Raw genomic sequence first — 19396 nt, forward strand, 5'->3', positions numbered from 1 at the left:
TGAACTATGTTTTAGTGGTAGTCAAAACAAAGAAATACTTAAAAATCTGTATTATGATTCTACTTTATCTTATGAATTCAACTACTAAGATCTAAAAAGAAACATTAGAACATAAAAGAACATAAAAGAAAACAAAGATTGTAGTTAAGCAGAGTTAGAGAGAGAGGGGGGGGGGGGGGGTAGGGGGTCTTTCGTTCGAACTCTTGAACCCCTCCCCCCCTCCCCCGTCTTTTCTGATTTTCTTCATTTATTTTAGTATCTTCGATACAGTTTTGTGATGCAGTCAGGGATATTCCATTTTTCTATTATTTACAAGTGTGAGCCCTATAGTGAAGGTCTCATTTCTTACATTGTGTTTTAATATCATAAATGTGTTTTCTGTAATTTAGGCCCCTATACATAAATAAGAATTCCCATGAATGATCAAGAAGGTAGTCGCTTATCAACGCTGACCATGGCTTTGTAACTATCTTTAATCCCATTGTTTTACCGTCTGACACCAGAGCCAGAGAGGTGAGTCACAGCTTGCTGCATACGGATGGCTCCTTGTGGGGATAGTTTCATCAGAGTGACTTGCTCAACGACTTGTCCACGTGAAACCTCTTCGAATAAAACCTTCGAATACGCCATGTACGACTTGTGTGCCTCATGTCTCATCTTTCTTCGTATGACTTGTTCGATATGTGATGAGATGGTGTTCTAGTTTTCAAGCCTTACTACCGTTTAGCTAGATCATCTTTCATCACCAAAATCATATGCATATATACATACCTCTTGAATACATACATGTAATTGTGTAGGGCATATACAGTAGTCTTTAAATATTCATACCCCACGCACGTGCCTATTACGCACGTGACGTACACCTACTCATACACACCTATGCACACACTTAAATTATATCGTTGAGTTGAGCGTTGACACGTTGACAAGTTTTTCCCGGGGTTCAATAATTTATTGTAAATGATTATAAGAAAGAGAATCTCTGTGTTCTTCTTACAAAGGCCACCATTGCTTCTTGGTTTGAGTATACTCTGATGAATTTAGGAGTCTCAGAATAATATTACGTTCCTTCCTTGCAATTTGTTTCAATTAAAAGCATTGTTCTTTCTACTATATGAATCTAGTGCATTCGATTAAAATGTTTCGTGGTTTCTGGTATTCCACATCTTTCACATAACCCGGCATCATGCTTCTTTAATAATAAAAACTATATCTATTATAATTTAAGCAGTGCAAAATTGTCGCACTGTTCTTTTGATTTTCGGATGTCACTGATACATAATTCAATGTATGCATTTTAGAGGGGAGATTGTTTCTTCCCATCTCTTTTGGCATTTCTGATGTGATGTAAACTGATATTTGACCCACTTTTATCTAAGTTGTTTTGAGCATCAACTTGATTGTGTGTTAAGGCTTGTTTGGCCGTTCTATTACCAAGTCATTTGGCTTGATCTCGCATAGCAAACAGCGGCTACAGGGCAACAAAAGAGTTCGGAAAGTCAAATTTTTCTTGAAGATTCTTGTATCTCTTGCTCTTTTCTTCTTCTTCTTCTTCTTCTTCTTCTTCTTCTTCTTCTTCTTCTTCTGGTTAAATCTGTTTCATTCATCTAGATGAAGATTCTTGCAGACTGTGTTATTTAATACAGTTTATCTACAGATAATCATTTTGCAAGCACATAGATAGCAAATAATAAATGAAGAACAAAGACTATCCAGCCACTGTTCAACCGTCAGCCGCTTACGGAATGCTCCCACAGATGGCGCTGTAACAATTTATGAGGAAAGGGAAATCTAGTTCCTTGAAACTGTTCTCGAAAAAGAACGAATGACGATACCATTCAGTTCTCGAGTATGGTATCCAGAGGATCCAGAGGGGACACCCTCTTTATTTATTTTTTTTTGTTGTTGGTCAAAACAAAAGAAATAAAAAGAAAAAAAGGGGGCACGTGCGACCCTTTAATTTTGTAAAGGTGCCTCCCCTTTACGAAATTCCTATAGATCCGCCCCTGGTATCCGATAGGAATGTGGTTGGGTGGCTCTCGTCATCTGGGTAACCTGTATGATATTATAGTCCTGTGCCGAAAGATAAGCAAGATTATTGTGTACTTTTTTTTTCTTTTTTTTTTTTTTTTTTTTACTTATGTAGATTATTGTGTACTTTGTACATCAAGGTTAGCCTGTGATTTTCTCTGCGCTGTTGCAGAGTGGTCCAATCAAGTTTTTGCAGCATTTTAGTGAAATTTGAGGTATCATGGTAGCGATTCAGACCGGATCTCGCAGCTCTTCTTTGGACCATTTCCACTTTGTGAATATATAAGGTTCTTAGGAGTTAGATGTCCGTCTCTTGTCTCTTTTAAGCGTAGGCACCTATATATAGAATATATTTGTTGAATAATTACATGTAGTCTTCGCTGAAATTTAACCAATATGATATCATAATGTTTGCATATCTTTGATCTTCCTGCCACAATTTGCCTGCCCCCCTCCCCGTTCTTTTAAGTGTATCTTAAAATATACATTAAAAAAATCTCAAATAGAATGGCCCCTGCTGCACGGCTTCTTCATTTTCTCTCTTAGAATTTCATGTTTTGTGTTTTTTTTTCTCTCTTTCTCGGTGTGTTGATTTTTTGTACATTGTTATTGTAATCCAATGCAATGTTATTGTTCTCACCTCGTTCTTTGCATTTGAATGAGAATTTGGAAATAAATGAAATAAAATGAAGTTGGGTCCCCAACAGAGGAAACATACTTTATTGGTCGAACTTACGTTTTGTTAGCTGTGGCTTTGACATCAGAGGATATTATGCGAAGATTGCGTCTTAGAAATGCAAGAACTTTTATAATTGGCACTGTCGACAGTATTATTGATGTTATATGTACACTTCAGATCAGAAGTGATGGTTACACCCAATTTTACTTCACGGATTCATTAGGTTCAAGAGGGGCGTTGCTAGATTATAAACATGTTTAATATACATGATTTGTTACGAATGACATCAGAGAAAATTGTCATAAATACTATCATCATTAGCATCATTCGAGGTAATTGGATAAGTAGCAGCACCTATCTACCATCGCTATTTTGACAAACTTCAAGGGGCACGCCCCTACCCAGCCCGACCACAGCTCATTAATACGACAGGGCTGTGTATTAACCCATACCCTAATCTGGTAGAGTATCTTGTGTCATTTTGATGGTGGGGGGGGGGGGGGGGGGAGGGGGGAACCCAAATAAACAAACAACAAACAAACATGCATGTTTGTTTGATTATTTGTTCGCTTTCGTTTTGTTTTCCTTATCATCAATATTGATGTGGAAACACTTCAAAACAGGCACATTAAAATTTTTGGTCATTCTATGCATAACTGAATTCAATTTTGAATTGAATTCATTTTCCACAATCTTCGCGTTACGTTGAAAACAACAGTAGTAAAAACTGGTCACAGAAAACAAAGAAAAGAGCAATACATAATAAGTGGATGGATCACTTGAAAAAAAAAACAATTAAAAATTGACATAGTTCAAACAATAACAGATGCCAGTGATGCAACGAATCCACAGCAATTGACTCAGCTGGTGTACATAGCGCGTACCAAATATCAACGACAAAGAAGAAATATATTGAATCTTTAGGGGCTTGAAATTTCTACGTTTTCATCTAAATTTCGTTGTTGCTGTTGTTTTTCCAATGCGCGTGACAGGTGCGGGATCCTATATAAGCTTTGGAATGAAGATTCACTACACTCCTCGGATAGACCATGCAATGGAGCTAAAACGATAGCTCAGTGGTTAGACCATGGAGATATAAGAGATCTTGTATAGCTCCATGGTTAGACTGGACTATGGAGTTACTGGAGAGATGACTGGACTGATCCATCCAACTCAACGGGTGACAAGACATTTTGCTCCTGCGGCGATTATTGTCTGAAAGTTTCTCCAAGGACTTAGGGTCAGGGTTTCAGGGTTGTGAATATAGGGTTTTAGGTTTAGTTTGATATTAGGTTTAGGGTTGGGGTTGTGAAAAGGGTTTTAGGTTTAATTTGGTGTTTTAGGATTAGGGTTTCGGTTTGGGTTTTTTTTTTTTTCGTGGGTAGAATTTATATTTGGCTTTAATAGCGCGCAGATATTTCATGTGAGCAATTGTCCCAGGAGCAAGTGTCATCGATGAATCCTACAACGAATTAATACTTGGATATTGAATCACGATCTTGCAGCCCAGGTCTCTTGGGTGGACATTTCTGGTGCAACTGCTCATCTACGGTACGGTTAAAGGGCGCCAGCTAGTGATATTAGCGCTCTACAATGACAATCACGTGCATTATTCTAGCTGGAGTATGTAACACCGGTACAGGTATACTGTATTCCACAATATTTCTGTGAGACTTTAGTCACGCGATGTCGACTACTACATGTGCACTCTGAGTATAAATTCTCGCCTCCACCAGCCTGATTTAAGAAAGGTAAGAACGTATCAGTGTATTCTGTCAACGTTTCATCTCATGTCATCTGTAATTGATACGTGGGCACCAATGTACTCAGTGCGGTGTATAGATCGATGTGTCCTTTCAATTCAATTCAATTTCAATTCAATTCAATCATTTATTGTCTGATTTAAAAAATACAGAAAATCTTCCTCCACTGGCAAGATAACAGAACATTACACGACGTAAATAACAGACAGATCACATATATAAACAAATTGACCGATAATTAACAATTCGATATATAAAACTACATATTGTAACCAATTTAAACTGAAATACTAATGAAATGAAGAGGCATGTTTGAGACTATTATGATAGAACATTAAGATATACTGTTGAGGCATTTAATCTTTTAAACATGCTGACGTCTGACTATGGCAATTATATATCATAATTACAAAGTCATAAATACACAATTGCACGGACCCTAAAAATATGTTGGGGATGGAACAAGCGCAATAAGGTATAGAAACTTGTATGTATGATATACTCTTTGAATCTTCATGGTATTTATAAGAAACAACTGCATTTAGCTGGCTCTAACTTTTTTTTTAATCTATGGACTTACTGTATTACGTAGATGATGATTTTGACATTTCCAATATACTAAATTGGAGGGGTCGGTGCAATATAGTGCTAACCCACGCTTTTGTCAAAATTGAGTTACATGCATTTTCATGATCCTTAAAAAATATAAACCCTTCACTCTAACCTCCGTGAAAATATCATATTTGAATTCAACCAATAAGATGGTAAAAAATGCATTCATTCATGTTTTATCAATGTACAATGTATGGACTTTCCAAACATTTAACAGCGATTATCTCAAAATGATCATTGTGTGGGTTAGCACTATATTGCACCGACCCCTTCAAATATAAGTACTGTTTTTGAGGTTTCCTGTGCTACCAATAAGTATCGATTGAACTTGCTGTCAAGCAAGCGGTATTGGCACCTGGGAGATGGAAGACATCCCTGGTAGAACCATCTTTGCCTTGTGTAGCTTTATGTCTTTATTGAATTAGCGGCACGCAGTTGACTTCCAATTTCATCAACTCCAATTGGTTTCCTGTCCTAAGTATATATGTTTTACTTTGTCGCATTATAATAACATTCTTATCCAATGTGCTTATCCGGGCATTGTATCTGGTCGTCGGGGATAATGATCCGTGGACACTGCGTCTGGCTTCACGGATCCCCTCCGGAGGAGAGCGATTACTTTTAAAAAATATAAATAAATAAAAAATAAAATGAAATAAAACAAAATGAAATAACATAAAATAAAAGATTCCTCCGAACAGACGGATTTTTCTGTCTAATCCGGACAGCGCTTGGAAGGAGACTCTCGTAGGATATTCAGTGAATATATGGTGTAAACATCTAAATAAATGTTCAAATAATTCCAAATTCGCCTCCTGCTTTTCCTTTCGTCTATTCCTGTAATCACTGATGGAACATGACGACCAGCGGATGTATGCTTTTAATCTTTATATTGCTTTTTGGGGGTAAATATTTCAGGAAAATCCCCAAGATCCATATAGCCGTGAGATCGAGACCCGCAGTTCATAAGTATTGCTTTGATTAAATGATAAAATATTGCGTAATGTTTGATTAAAAATATCGAAAGAAGATTACAACGTAAATAAGTGTTACTTCGTGCATGGATCAATACTTGACACCGACGAAGTACCCCCGCTTTTTTTACGTATGAGAAGGAAGTTTTCGTTAAACACTGAGGAATGACGCCTATAACTATGAAGTATTAAAGACTGTTCAAACTGACGAACACAATGAGACCATACCACAAGTTTGGCCTTTATACCCTGTTTGACGTGAGTGTTGTGATAACGCAGGTATGACAACTTCCCATTGGTATCGTGAATTCTTTATGCAGCCGCCAAGACATAGTGACCTTTGCAATCGATGTTGATTCTTCAGCTCATATGGCAGGGTTCTCTATCATTATCGAAACTATAGGGGACCAAACTATCGGTGCTCGTATATATAGACCCGCGCGGAAATCGGCTTATCTCTCTCAAGACCTTCTTCTTCTGGTTGTTCATTAATGAAGTCCTCTGGGTTTCCCATTCTTCAAACACGAGTAAGTTCCATTAAGTCGGATCGTCACTCCAAGTTGCGGTTCGTGTTGATGTTGTGAGTTTTCTGTGTAGGTCGCAACGAAGGTAAACATGTACAGCTGCTGACTGTATTACCCAGGAAGTAACTTGTCGATGCGATGTTCGCAGGGAAAGCGGGAAAAGTTTCGGTTTGTAGGCGGCACTCATACGTCGAAAGGTATGATTTATGATAAACTCTCCGAAACTTCTCTTCACTGAAGAGACCAATTCATCATTCATATATTGAGGAACACTCAGACATTTCGTTGGCTTCTCTTTATTTGACTTCTCCGTATTTCGTTTCTTCCAGGTTGCAACAGCAGGTATTATCCACCGCGACAGAGTTATTGGAGTTCTAGAGAAGTGGGTTTCGAGAAGCATGCATGCAGTTGGTTCGTTGCAGTAATGAATGAAACAGTGAGCCAGTAGGCCCTACCTCCACGCACGGCTGTCAGACATTACTCCTGCATTTCGACCCAAGCTACTCGCCATGGCACGTGAGTATGTTGTGAAATAGCTCTATGCCACGTCCAACAATAACGAATGTGCCAGTTTATCATGACTTCCCGACATGGGTTATGTTCCTATCGCATCACCTGATCGTAATCGGCGACATGTTTCCTTTGCTTTGTTTCTCTGTTCCTTGTTTTTTTTTCTCTGCGTGTTTGTAGTGATTTCGAGGGCTACTGCAGCTGCTGCAGACGAGTGATTCATATAGCCGAGCGGACTTACGTCCCTAAATATATCCCACACAGATGATATTTTAGATCTAGACCACTAATAGTATTGATGTCAGAAAGAAAAGTCATAATAATGTTATACTGCTTATATTGTCAATGTTGTACAGTGTGTACTTCTGATTGACAGAAGACAACATGAGAACATATATCTAAGTTCGTATGCAGGTAAGAGAAGCTAAATGGAATATGTCATCATAAACATACATATGATATAAATATATATATCTATATATATCTATATATCTATATATATAACTATATATATATATAAATAAATAAATATATATATATATATATATATATATATATATATACATATACGCATATACAGTGTGCATAAAATTTTTTCACTTATACGTAGCATATTTTATCAGTATTACTGATATGTTACTCTAATTCTGTCTGGTATATAGCTTTCAATACAATAGCGGATGTCAGTGGTGAATGTAATATGATTCATTGCCAAGGTCTAAAAGTACATACACTACAAAAATTTACCGCTACGTTAGAGCAATTTTAATGGTCAATATATATATGTATATATATATATATATATATATATATATATATAGGAGATAGAATTTAGTTCGGGAGAAACAACTATGCTAAAGCTTTATTTAAAAAGTAAAGTAAAGTAAAGTAAAGTAAAGTATCTACATTATGGTATTTATACGATGTTATGGATATCATATATATATATGTATATATATATATATATATATATATATATATATATATATATAATTATAGATATATGAATGATATCAATATTATGAAATAAAAATGGGGTTATTCTGTGAGCGAGGAATTCACATCGTTTCTCCTGTCCTACTGTTGCAGTCTTTGATGATTTTGGGATCGCGTCGGCCCCGGACTGTCGAGGCCCCGACTGGACGATCTTCATCCACAGTTCCCTGATCCCAGCGGTATGAGGCTAAACAGAAATTTGCAATCAAGCATTAACAATTTAGCATTAGTGGAAGTAGTAGATAGAGTTCTTGGGTGGATTGGATAACACTCCTGCTTTTTATATCGAATACAAATATTACCTGTTTTCATTGTATAATCTGCTGTTTATTATGTAATCATGTTGTCATTTATATATCATACTATCATTACAGACATTTATTCCAAAAAACGAATGCTGAAAAAATATCTACAAAATAAGCTCTACAAGAAGTTGTAGTGGTAACAGCAGCGGTGGTTAGCAGTAACATATCGAAGTAAGCCACTGGAAATAGATCCTGACACCTCCGCAACCTTAGATGCATCATTGTCCTTTATTACGTAATCAAGCTCCATGGCTTAACAAAGCAGAATTTTGTGACATTCGTTTCAAACCAATTTAAAGGAGAAACTGCATAGTCAAGTCTATGAGCGTCGTACACTGCTATGCCTGTGTTAATTGCCTGCGAGCCTTGAGCTGAATGGTAGAAAGTTGTCCCACAGACATTATTTCTGAAGCTTATCATGAATAAAGATAACTTTATCACCTTGTGTTTTGTTTTCTCCGACAAAATTACCTCACGTTCCATTGTTGCGTCATCACAGACGGTGATGTCATTGTAATCTTCCTCTATCATGTCAAAGAGGCGAGTAGATCTATGAATAACATAGATTATGTGTTAGATATTACGTTTAAATTGTGTACCTGCCTTGCAAACGTCACTTCCGCAGTTGCTGATCGTACTTATTCTGAGCTTCTTCGGAAAGCGATACAACTTCCGGTTACGTTCTCTCTTCGGAATCAAGCAACTGGCCGTCATACTGTGAGTCAATCCCAAATCCTACATAGCTCCTGTCTCCAACCCCTTCTAATATCTGGTATCCCCCTTTACTTCTAGTATTTGGTATCGAAACGAGACGTCTCATGCATCTTATCTGTTCAAAAAGTAACATAATGATTGTTAGATAATGATCTTTGCGGCATTTTATTGTTTCTGTAATCATTTTTTCCTGTTCATCTTTTTCCCTCAAAAGCGCATAATAGACCTTGCCAAAGGTATTGTGCCCTATGTCAGAACGGTAATAATAACAGTAATAATGATACTACTACTACTACTTCTACTCCTCCTCCTCCTCCTCCTCCTCCTACTACTACTACTACTAATACTACTAATAATAATAATGATAATTACAATAACAACAATAATGATATTGTGGAACTGTCTCTTTACTTCATTCATCAAGGATTTAAATTACGTTGGATATCGCTGTATTATAGTGAACTCCACAATAAATATGACATGTCTTCTAACTGCCCTTACGATAAATAAGAATTGTTGCTATCCGTGAAAATAAGCGTCACGTGACCAAACCAAAACCATTCTGATTAAAGATAAGGGATTGGTGAGTCAAATACTGACAACAGGTTACACTGGTTCCCAGACCCCATGACTGGCAAACTGTTCGAGCAAATTACAGACAAAACAAAACAAACAAAAATCAAGAGACAATGAAAACCCTCATTACTTATTAACCTTTGATACAATCTATTACACTATACACATGCATTTTTGTTCCTCTCTATAGTTAATTTGGAATGTTTTGTGTGGTACACATGTGTTTTTTGTTCTTAGTAAACTTCATTTACAGTATTTCAAGTATCAAAAAATATTTTTGACGTCGAAGTGAATTTGAACACATACATTGAAAACTGGAGTAAACTTAACAATGTTCAGGTCAAATTGAAAAGAGAGAACTCCAATCAAAGAGCGATGGATAAAAACTTAACAAGGTGAACTTAGCGAAACCAAGGCAGGTAAACCTTGGCCAAATGGAGCCAAAAAGTCAAAGCAGCAAACTTGATTGCTCCATTCAGAGACAAAGATTACTACCTGTAAGATGTACATAACAATTAATAGAGCATGAGAAAGAAAGGGAGGTAAGTTAGATATAGCTGGCTAGACAGCTGGTATGTATGATTATATGAATGTAAATGTGTACTTGCTTTGTTTATGTTTGCTTATTATTGTTTGTTTGCCTTTTCACTGAAGTCCGATAAACCTGCTCGACGACCACGACCATCGATGGTCACATGCCCTCGCATTCGGCGCCACGGCGTCGGTCATCTTGACCCTGTTCTCCGGGGGATACACAAACCTCTACCTGCCGGACGAAACAGAAGTTGTCGAAACATGGTTAAAAAGTAAGATATAGAGAGCAGAAATATACACTATTATGTTTGATACATTTGTTGTTCGTCCTCTGAAGCGAGAGAAGAAGGGTTTTTTTTTTCACGATTTTTCAAGGCGAATGTCATTTCAATCTATCAATCTATCTTTCTATCTCTCTGCCTATCTGTATATTTGTTGCTGTCTCTCTGTGTTTCTATGATATGTATATGATTATATTGATATACATTGCTATATATATATATATATATATATATATATATGTATATATATATATATATAAGTATTGGAACAAGTTCACTCGGTTGACAGCAGGTTCATCCGTATTTTATTGCTACTCGGAGTTTCATGCCACCTCCATGAGGGTCAATCATCAGGCAATCAAGATCGGATCAAGATTCCCCTTGATCCTGCTGTCACCAAGTGTATATATATATACACGTATATATATATATATATATATATATATATATATATATATATATATATATATATATATATAAGTAACAAAGCTGCAACAAAGTTCATGCTGTTGATATGCTGTTGATATCAACACTTGAGAAAGGGCGGCGAGACGCTCGAAAATTTGTGTGAAGAAATAAACCGTTGGTGAATACAGCATGAACTTTGTTGCAGCTTTGTTACTTATCTTTTTATCTTGCCAACACGTGGACTGCCTTATCAACATATATATATATATATATATATATATATATATATATATATATATACATATATATATATTTATATATATAGCGGCCACTCTTTTCATCTCCCTTGGTGACCGTCATTGACAGGCTTGGCTGCATATATATGTGACCGTGCACCACAAAACGAACACAAAGTCGCACACACTGATTTTGCGTGAGGACTGAAAATAGGTGAAATGGGTCAACCTAGCCGATCTTGACTTTTGCATATTTTCTGAAAGGGCAAGTCTTCTATACATTATGCTAAAATTTGGGACCATAAAAAGGGCTGGAAAGTGTGTTTTATAGCAGCTTATCTCGAACATTTTTGGTAGAATACTGTAATTAGATGTGTCTTTAGAGTCCAATTTTCATTTCTGAGAAACCTTGTACACATTCTTCACTTTCAACTCTAATAACTTTTGAAAGGGTGACGCTACTGCTTTAAAAATTGGCATTAATTATTGATAGAGTGTGTTAATAAGGAATGGTCAATTTCAGTTCAATTTGATAATCCCTTCATTGTTGTTACTCCGGTGGTTTACTTCCTGTTTTTGTCCCATTCATCGCACAGGCAGCATGGCTTGGTAAAGATTAAGCGGTTCAATACACACTGTACTTCAGAGCCTCTTTTCTCAGTTCACACTTTTCCTGAGTGTGTGCTTTCTTTCCAATATTTATATAGGTTAGGAGCATCCATTTGAATTGATTTATACATCATTTTAGAACTTAGAGTCTGCTTTTTCAGAATCTGCTCTTAACTAAAAATCCATGTCTGGCGACTTTTTGTGTGTTTTGTGGTGCAGGGTCACACACACACACACACACACACACACACACACACACACACATATATATATATATATATATATATATATATATATATATATATATAATGAAGATAAAGAGAGATATATTCGAGAATAGTGACCGCGTTGTAAGCTTGTATCATCTATTACGCGAATGTTAATTTGCATCCCTGTGCATGTCTTCTTTTATAGTTCTGCTTGGGGCGATCGCAACGTTCGAAGTCGGTACCGTACTCTTCCCCTTCTTCGCCTGCATCACCTCTCCCAACCTCTTCATTGGTTCGCTCCTCGGGTTCATGTACGTCGCCGTCTGGTGAGTGATTTTTCAGACAAGAAACTGTGCATATTTAAACTAGATATAAACAGTAAAGCGTATAGTCATAGTTTACGATGTAGATGAGGTAGATATCCTTCAGATGTTTCCAGAAAAAAAACAAGTCTATTCAAATTTGATCTTCATTTGACTTATTGTTTGTTTGTTCTAGATATCCTTTGACCAAGGGTCTTATAACCCGCAATCTGATAATATCGATAAGAGAAGAAATGATAGTGCGTCCAAATTTCATGTTAATGATGGCTCTTGACCCTTTAGTTGGAAATATGAATGGCATATTTCAGTGGTGTGCTTTTATTGGATGTTCAAAGGTCTAATTGACATGATAACACAGCCTCGTGACAATGAGTGTCCAAAGTTCAGCGAAGACTTTTAATTACTTTCTCATTACTGGTTATGCATATAGACAAGCTATGCACTTTGCCCATAAGTTTCAGTTTCTTGTGCTGAACTTTACTGTTCTTACTTGTGCTTACAAAAAGCTAATCTGTACTCAACGCTAGCTGACAGAATTTTCATGGCCTTTCGAAAAATGATGAAACATTCATGATTTCCTTGTCTTTCATCATTATCATTATTATCATCATTATTATTATCATCATCATCATCACATGTTCTCATTGCATAAAGATAACATTCATTTTCAATATGTTTGTTACTTTTGTGTAAGGTTCTCGGTGTTGCTGTCAACCATGGTTTTATGCCCAAATCTGGACGCAGGGGTACGTTCTTAAAACCAAGAATTCAATATTACGAGACGTAATTCACATTGGTACTTGTTTCCTGGAATCCGCAGTTACAAGCTATACTTTTGCCATTCCTTCATATTTCACAATGCTTATTGAGAATTGTCTTTTAATGTAGATTTCGTATGCTGATACAATTTCTGGTCATAATCCACTGTATATCACATTTTTGTCCCTTTTTTGTCCTTTAAAAAAAAAATATATTATGTATTACATCAATGTGTATTGAACTATGCTAATGCCCCAGTCACACAGTGCTTTACGATGGCTTACGTCCGCCGCGGATAGATACGAATGAGTGGACGCAGGGGGACGCAGCGTGGACGCAGGCATCCGCAGGGACGTATGTAGACGTAACTGTCCGTAACTCATCCGTAAAGAAACGCAAAATGACGTCGCCGAACCTGCGAAATTTTGAAATGTTCAAAATTTCTCAGAGGGACGCCACGGACGCAGACTTACGCAAGTAACCGTAACCAAACGTAACTATCCGTAACTGAACGTAACTACCCGTGGCTTGGACGCAGACCATCCGCAAAAGAATTTACCTTCCGTCCGTTTGCGTTCGCTTACGTCCACCGTAAGTATCCGAAATTAACCGCAAGTTAACGTATCACAACAGTTTCGTCCGCTTACGGATATGTACGGACAGCTACGGATGTTGCGGACAATTACGTCCTTCGACGTTTTCCGTTTTCCACTCGCATGGGAACACAGAGACTCGTGGGAAGGCACACTACTCCTGTTGCCAAGCTGCAGCGCCTTTACCTGAAGGAATGCTACAACACAGTCGGAGCGGTGGAGAGGCAGAACTGCATGGTCAAATTATGAAATTTCTCCCACAATTAATGGTCATTTTAAGTGGCACCCATACCATGTATACTCATGACATTGGTTGACTCTTGGTGCTGAACTTTTTTTTCTTGTACTCTTCGAATGTATATTTTTCGAAAAAAACAATATCTTGGGTAGGGGATGGGGTGATAGCATTTTATTCACTTTTCTGGCCGGGGAAGGTGTGGGACACGGGCAACTATATAAAATGAGAACGAATTTATTTCTCTATAGTCTTACCCATTCACTTTACGCTCCATCGAATGTGTATATATTACATTTTTTATAATAATAATAATAATAATAATAATAATAATAATAATAATAATAATAATAATAATAATATTAATGATAACAATAATAATAATAATAATAATAATAATGATAATAATAATAAAGGACGTTTATATTGCGCAGCTACTATGATAATATACTCTACTGCGCATTACAAAATGACATGCATACAAGAAATTCAAACAGAAAATACATTACTTCAAGAGATGACTTGATATTGTACTTGGGTGTGGGAGGGGTGTTTGAAAGTTCTGATGTCTTTTTGTTTCTGTAAATTTAATAAGCATTGCTTTATCATAAATATCTCCTTAACATAACCCAGTAAGTCATGAATATCGCTGAGCAACGACAGCGTAACCACAGTTTGTCTATTCCATGACTGCAAGTAATATTTTCTTACTCTAATGTTTAACTTTGTATTTTATTTGTGGTATAGTGACGTTATATGTGACCCTGCATCACAAAACACACAAAAAGTCGCCACACATGAAATTTTAGTTGAGAGGATATTCTGAAAAAGCAGACTTTAAGCTTTAAAATGATGTATTACTCAAGTCAAAAATGGACTCTCCTCACCTATCTAAATAGTGGAAAGAATGCACACACTTAGAAAAAGTGTAAACTGAGAAAAGAGGCTCTGAAGTACAGTGTCTATTCAAGCGCTTAATTTTTACCAAGCCGTGCTGGTTGTGCGATGAATGGGACAAAAAACAGGATGGAAACCACCGGAGTAACAACAATGAGGGGATTATCAGATTAAACTGAAATTAATAATAATAACAATAATAATGATAATAATATTGATAATAATAATGATAATAATAATAATAATAATAATAATAATAACAATAATAATGATGATAATAATAATAATAATAATAATAATAATAATAATAATAAGGCCTTATTTACCCAGGGTAGCCAAGTCAAGATCGGCTCTGTTGACCCATTTCACCTATTTTCAGTCCTCACACAAAATCAGTGTGTGCGACTTTTTGTTCGTTTTGTGATGCACGGTCACATATATTCTTTACATTTATGACGTTTATTCATATTTGAGTTGCACAAACAAAATTCAAACTTCAAGTTCAAAATTTCATATATCTTTCACTATTGTAAAGCAAATTTTAAAGGATTACGATTTTTTTCACAACTTGTACGTAATTCAATTTCAGTTTTCCTCAGTGTGCAATGTAAGACAGTCCAAAGTGTGATAACCTTGCTGTCATAATACACTGACTTAGCAGGAATCGTAAGAGAAAACCAAATTGTCCATAATTATTAATAACAATCTGTAACTATCCGTAACTATCCGAAAATATCCGCAACTCTCCGCAAGTGTTCAGAACTATTATGTTCCAATTCGTAAGAATATCCGCAAGTGGACGCAAGTATTCGCATCTGGTCGTATCTGTCCGTATCGCCCGCATTTTTTTGCCCGCATGTTTTGTACAAATTTCTGGTGACGGCAAAGGATCCGCTGGGGTCCGCGGAAAAAAATGACTTTTTTGGACGTAACGCCGGACGCAGAGCATTATGTGACTGGGGCTTAACAAAAATGTGCTGGAACTGTCCGCTGAGTCTTGAGTGTAAGACCGGTGCAGTTTCAGTGATTGGATTCAATTCAATTCGATTTTTCGAGAACTGGAATAGGGTTTCAGATTTTTAAATAGTGGTATGAAAATCAGTGTTACCAAATTCAACCATATGCTAATCCGTACTTCATCAATGTTGTTGTTGTTGCTTTATAGAAAGAAAGAAGAGAGAGAAAAATGGGGCCCTATGCAAATAATTTGCCCAAGACAGCACTTAACATAAAACAGACATTATAAATCTTAGAAAAATATAAACAAGATTATTAAATATATATATTCAATAATCTTCAATATACTTCATTAAGTATTCTACAGGTACAGAGCTTAATATGATTGTGGGTATTCTATTATGTCAGTTACTTGATTTACTGAATTTAGTGCAAATATTTGGGCAGTTCTGTCTTTTATTATGAACGCGTCATGTGCCTGTTTAAAAACATTTAAGTGATTCGGAATTATTGCATATTTTGTAATTATGTCTCATCATGATTAGATACACAAATAAGATTAAATAAAATCTAATTACTTATGACTGGCTGACGAAGGTATTGTGGTGAATCTTACCTGACTGTATATCCTCGAATGGTAAATATCTCATTGCCGTGTCATTAGACTTGTTCTCAGAGTGACCCAGCCATGGAGCAATGAGCCAGTTCGCAGTTCCACTTTCTGACTTTGCGCATGAGCAGAAAATAAGACCATTCGTACGAATAGGAATGTTGGTTTTTAAATTCACTGGGATAAACGTCTGTGATGTCATAATTATTCATGTAATCCTGGATTATATGCTGCTTGCCAGCACATCCAGCTGACAGGAAAAGCATGTATTTGGCAATATCAATAGAAAGAGATTGTGAATACATTCAATGCAAAAATAACGAAATGGATGTTTTCTAAAGTGTTAATTGACTGATCATTCTGGTCATATTGTCTATGCAAGTTCATTCTTTGTTTTAACAGGATTGATAAACCCCATAAATTGTTATGTAAATCTTATGCATTATATTCCTCTGAAAACGACTGAAGCGCCCCTAATTGACTGACAAAAAAGAAAGGTCATTCGTACCAATGTGCCCATAAGCTAACTCCGAACTGGCTTATTGGATTGAGTGCATATTTCAGTAATCCACAAGAAAGCAAGTTCCGAAAACACTTTTCTCTTTATTGCGTTGATCATTGTCGTCTAACGTTTTAGAGTAAAACCGTAATTCAAGAACAAAGATCTATATAACGACCTCTCTGTTAAAAAAAAAGATAACAACAAAACGCAACCAAAAAAAGAAACCACATTTTCCTAGTGTTTTACTACTATACACTATTTCGACTACAACTACATAGTACTTCTGTTACAACAACAACAACAAAAACAAACGAGAAGGCACTAATTACCATGTACTGCTACTTTTGTATCAACTGATTTCTATTCACAGTGCTTCTTTTCAATCTGTTCATCCATTTCTTCTTAAAAATGCACTAGACTATCTGATTTCACGTATCTTTTACTCCTTGTCACTCTAATCTAGTCATTATTATTTGTTGTTGTTTTCTCCTGCTTTCCTTGATCGTCTTCTTTATCATGTATTATGACGTCATCATCTCTCTGTCTTCCCTGGCACCGCTCCGTGATACCCAGGGGTTCCCCTACGAGTCGGTGGTCCTCCAGTTACCCGTTCTCGTCTTCACCTTCCTGCTGATGTTGAGGTTCCTCTACTACCTCGTCGTGTCCATCATAAGAAGGGTTAAAGGAGTCAAGCTGACGGTGAGTGTAGTCTATAATATTTCTGCAAAGCGACTTGAAAGGCGTCTAGTATAGCAGACATGGCAATTTCTAAGTCTCCGTGATAATCTTATTGTTTGATACTATTGTAAAAAAAAAAAGCCAATTTCATTCGCCAGCATGTTACAATACTTTCAACATACTTCCAATGCATGCTCCGGCTTGCGTTGTTTATGTAAAGCTAATGAAACGTCTTTTCGTTTTATATTGTTTCATTGAATTCTCTTTATATTCGTTTATTGTATGTCATATATATATAATTGTCCACGCACATTGAGTCCATTGATATCAAAAACAAAACAAAATAAAACAAAATTCAATGTTTGCCTTTAGAGCGACGAGAAGTTGATGAAATCATACCAAGCTCAACACGTGATGACGCTCCTTCGACCACCGCAGCCAGAGAGGTGAGACGATATAGTAATGTGACGTAAGAACTAAACTGTACCAGACAAATTTACTTTTCTAGGGCATAAAATCACCATTCCATGAGATTGACTCATTTATTTACTCAGATAAATGGGCATCGAGCATGTTTACAGTATGATATCAGAATTATGCAGAGTGCTTCAAATTTGCTTACCTATAAACTTGCAGTGCTCTACCGTTTGCACTCCAATCAGGTAAGCCATAACCATGACAATATTATGCGGAAATGTTGTTTCCTGTCTTTTAAATATGATTCTATACAATTCAACTCAGTTCAGATTTTATTTTCTGTCCAATAAAGAGTGGAACAAAATATAATGTAATATAATGCATGCGAAAAACAGACACATTAAGTGATGGAAATGTACACCTGAACAATAACATTGTTTGATTAATTTTTATCGAGGAAAAAATGGTGATGTCCGATGAATACACTGCTTTTTAATGTATCTTTTCAACAACCCTGTACAGAATCAGAAGGGTTTTATTGTCAAGTGTGATGCGAAGGCGAACAGCACGTATTCTTTTGCAAAGCGCATACATGTATATATTAAAGAGGTAGGGTGATTTGTTATCTTTGATATAGAGAATACACCAAACGATGGGAACAAATAGCGTATAAATGGTACACCCCGGCTGACACCTTCGTCTATCCAACTCGGATCATCTGTACTTTCACCGTGGCTATCCTATGCCAGTATGAGGTAAGTGAATCATTATCATAGACTTACAGATTTTGCATGATTTGTTTCCCTTTTTCATGTTTCGTATATTATCTACTTAACATTAGTAGTTATGTATGTTATATTAATATGTTATTGATTGTATGATATTTTGCTTGGAAATTGTCATGATTTTTTATACAAATCAGATTCTAAATAACTTCTTTATCTTATGTTACATAGTTTTTAACCAATAACAGAGCCCTGAGGATCAAGACCGCCAAGTAACTTTGCTTTTTTAAAATTTGCATGATTGTATCTCATTGTTTTATTTTGAATGCATATGATTGTATATCATGTATGTACTTTGTTTGTAATCCCTGTTGCTGTGTTTAAGTTTTTATTCATTTTTGGGTGATCAGGCCACTCTTTGTAAAGATTTGCAATAGACATGAAATAAAAAAAAAAAAACAATAGACCACGTCATTATTTATCATTCCAATGGCGTAACCTAGTGGCGTGGATCATATTATCATGTGTGAATATTGAATCATCGCGAACGTACTGTATGAGTAGTATGGCAATAAAATGAGTGTGTAAATACGTTTAAGAAGTGCAGTTTCATTTCTCAGAGTCCAAAGGCTGCAAAAAGACTGCAAACTTCAGATGAAAGTTATGGCAGATGTTTATATAAAAGATTAAAGCAAACTAGGAATAGGGAGTTTGAAAAGACAGTAACATGATCTCA

General features: G+C 36.2%; 1 protein-coding gene across 1 annotated transcript in view; it reads left to right on the forward strand.

Moving 5' to 3' along the window:
* The first annotated feature begins 6508 nt into the window (after window positions 1-6508).
* The window catches only part of LOC139739429 (stimulated by retinoic acid gene 6 protein-like), a 28382-nt gene continuing 15494 nt past the window's right edge, over window positions 6509-19396 (forward strand). Inside the window, exons 1-10 of the mRNA XM_071650041.1 lie at window positions 6509-6589; window positions 6916-7102; window positions 8186-8271; window positions 9023-9114; window positions 10342-10493; window positions 12170-12290; window positions 12982-13033; window positions 17414-17539; window positions 17891-17964; window positions 18573-18690. Coding sequence (XP_071506142.1) covers window positions 7096-7102; window positions 8186-8271; window positions 9023-9114; window positions 10342-10493; window positions 12170-12290; window positions 12982-13033; window positions 17414-17539; window positions 17891-17964; window positions 18573-18690 — 828 coding nt within the window. The 5' untranslated portion in view covers window positions 6509-6589; window positions 6916-7095. The remainder of the gene's footprint in view (window positions 6590-6915; window positions 7103-8185; window positions 8272-9022; window positions 9115-10341; window positions 10494-12169; window positions 12291-12981; window positions 13034-17413; window positions 17540-17890; window positions 17965-18572; window positions 18691-19396) is intronic.

This window comes from Diadema antillarum, unplaced genomic scaffold (assembly GCF_040938485.1).
Source record: "Diadema antillarum isolate AM-2024a unplaced genomic scaffold, OU_Dant_1.0 seq00000798_RagTag, whole genome shotgun sequence".
Taxonomy (NCBI): Eukaryota; Metazoa; Echinodermata; class Echinoidea; order Diadematoida; family Diadematidae; genus Diadema; species Diadema antillarum.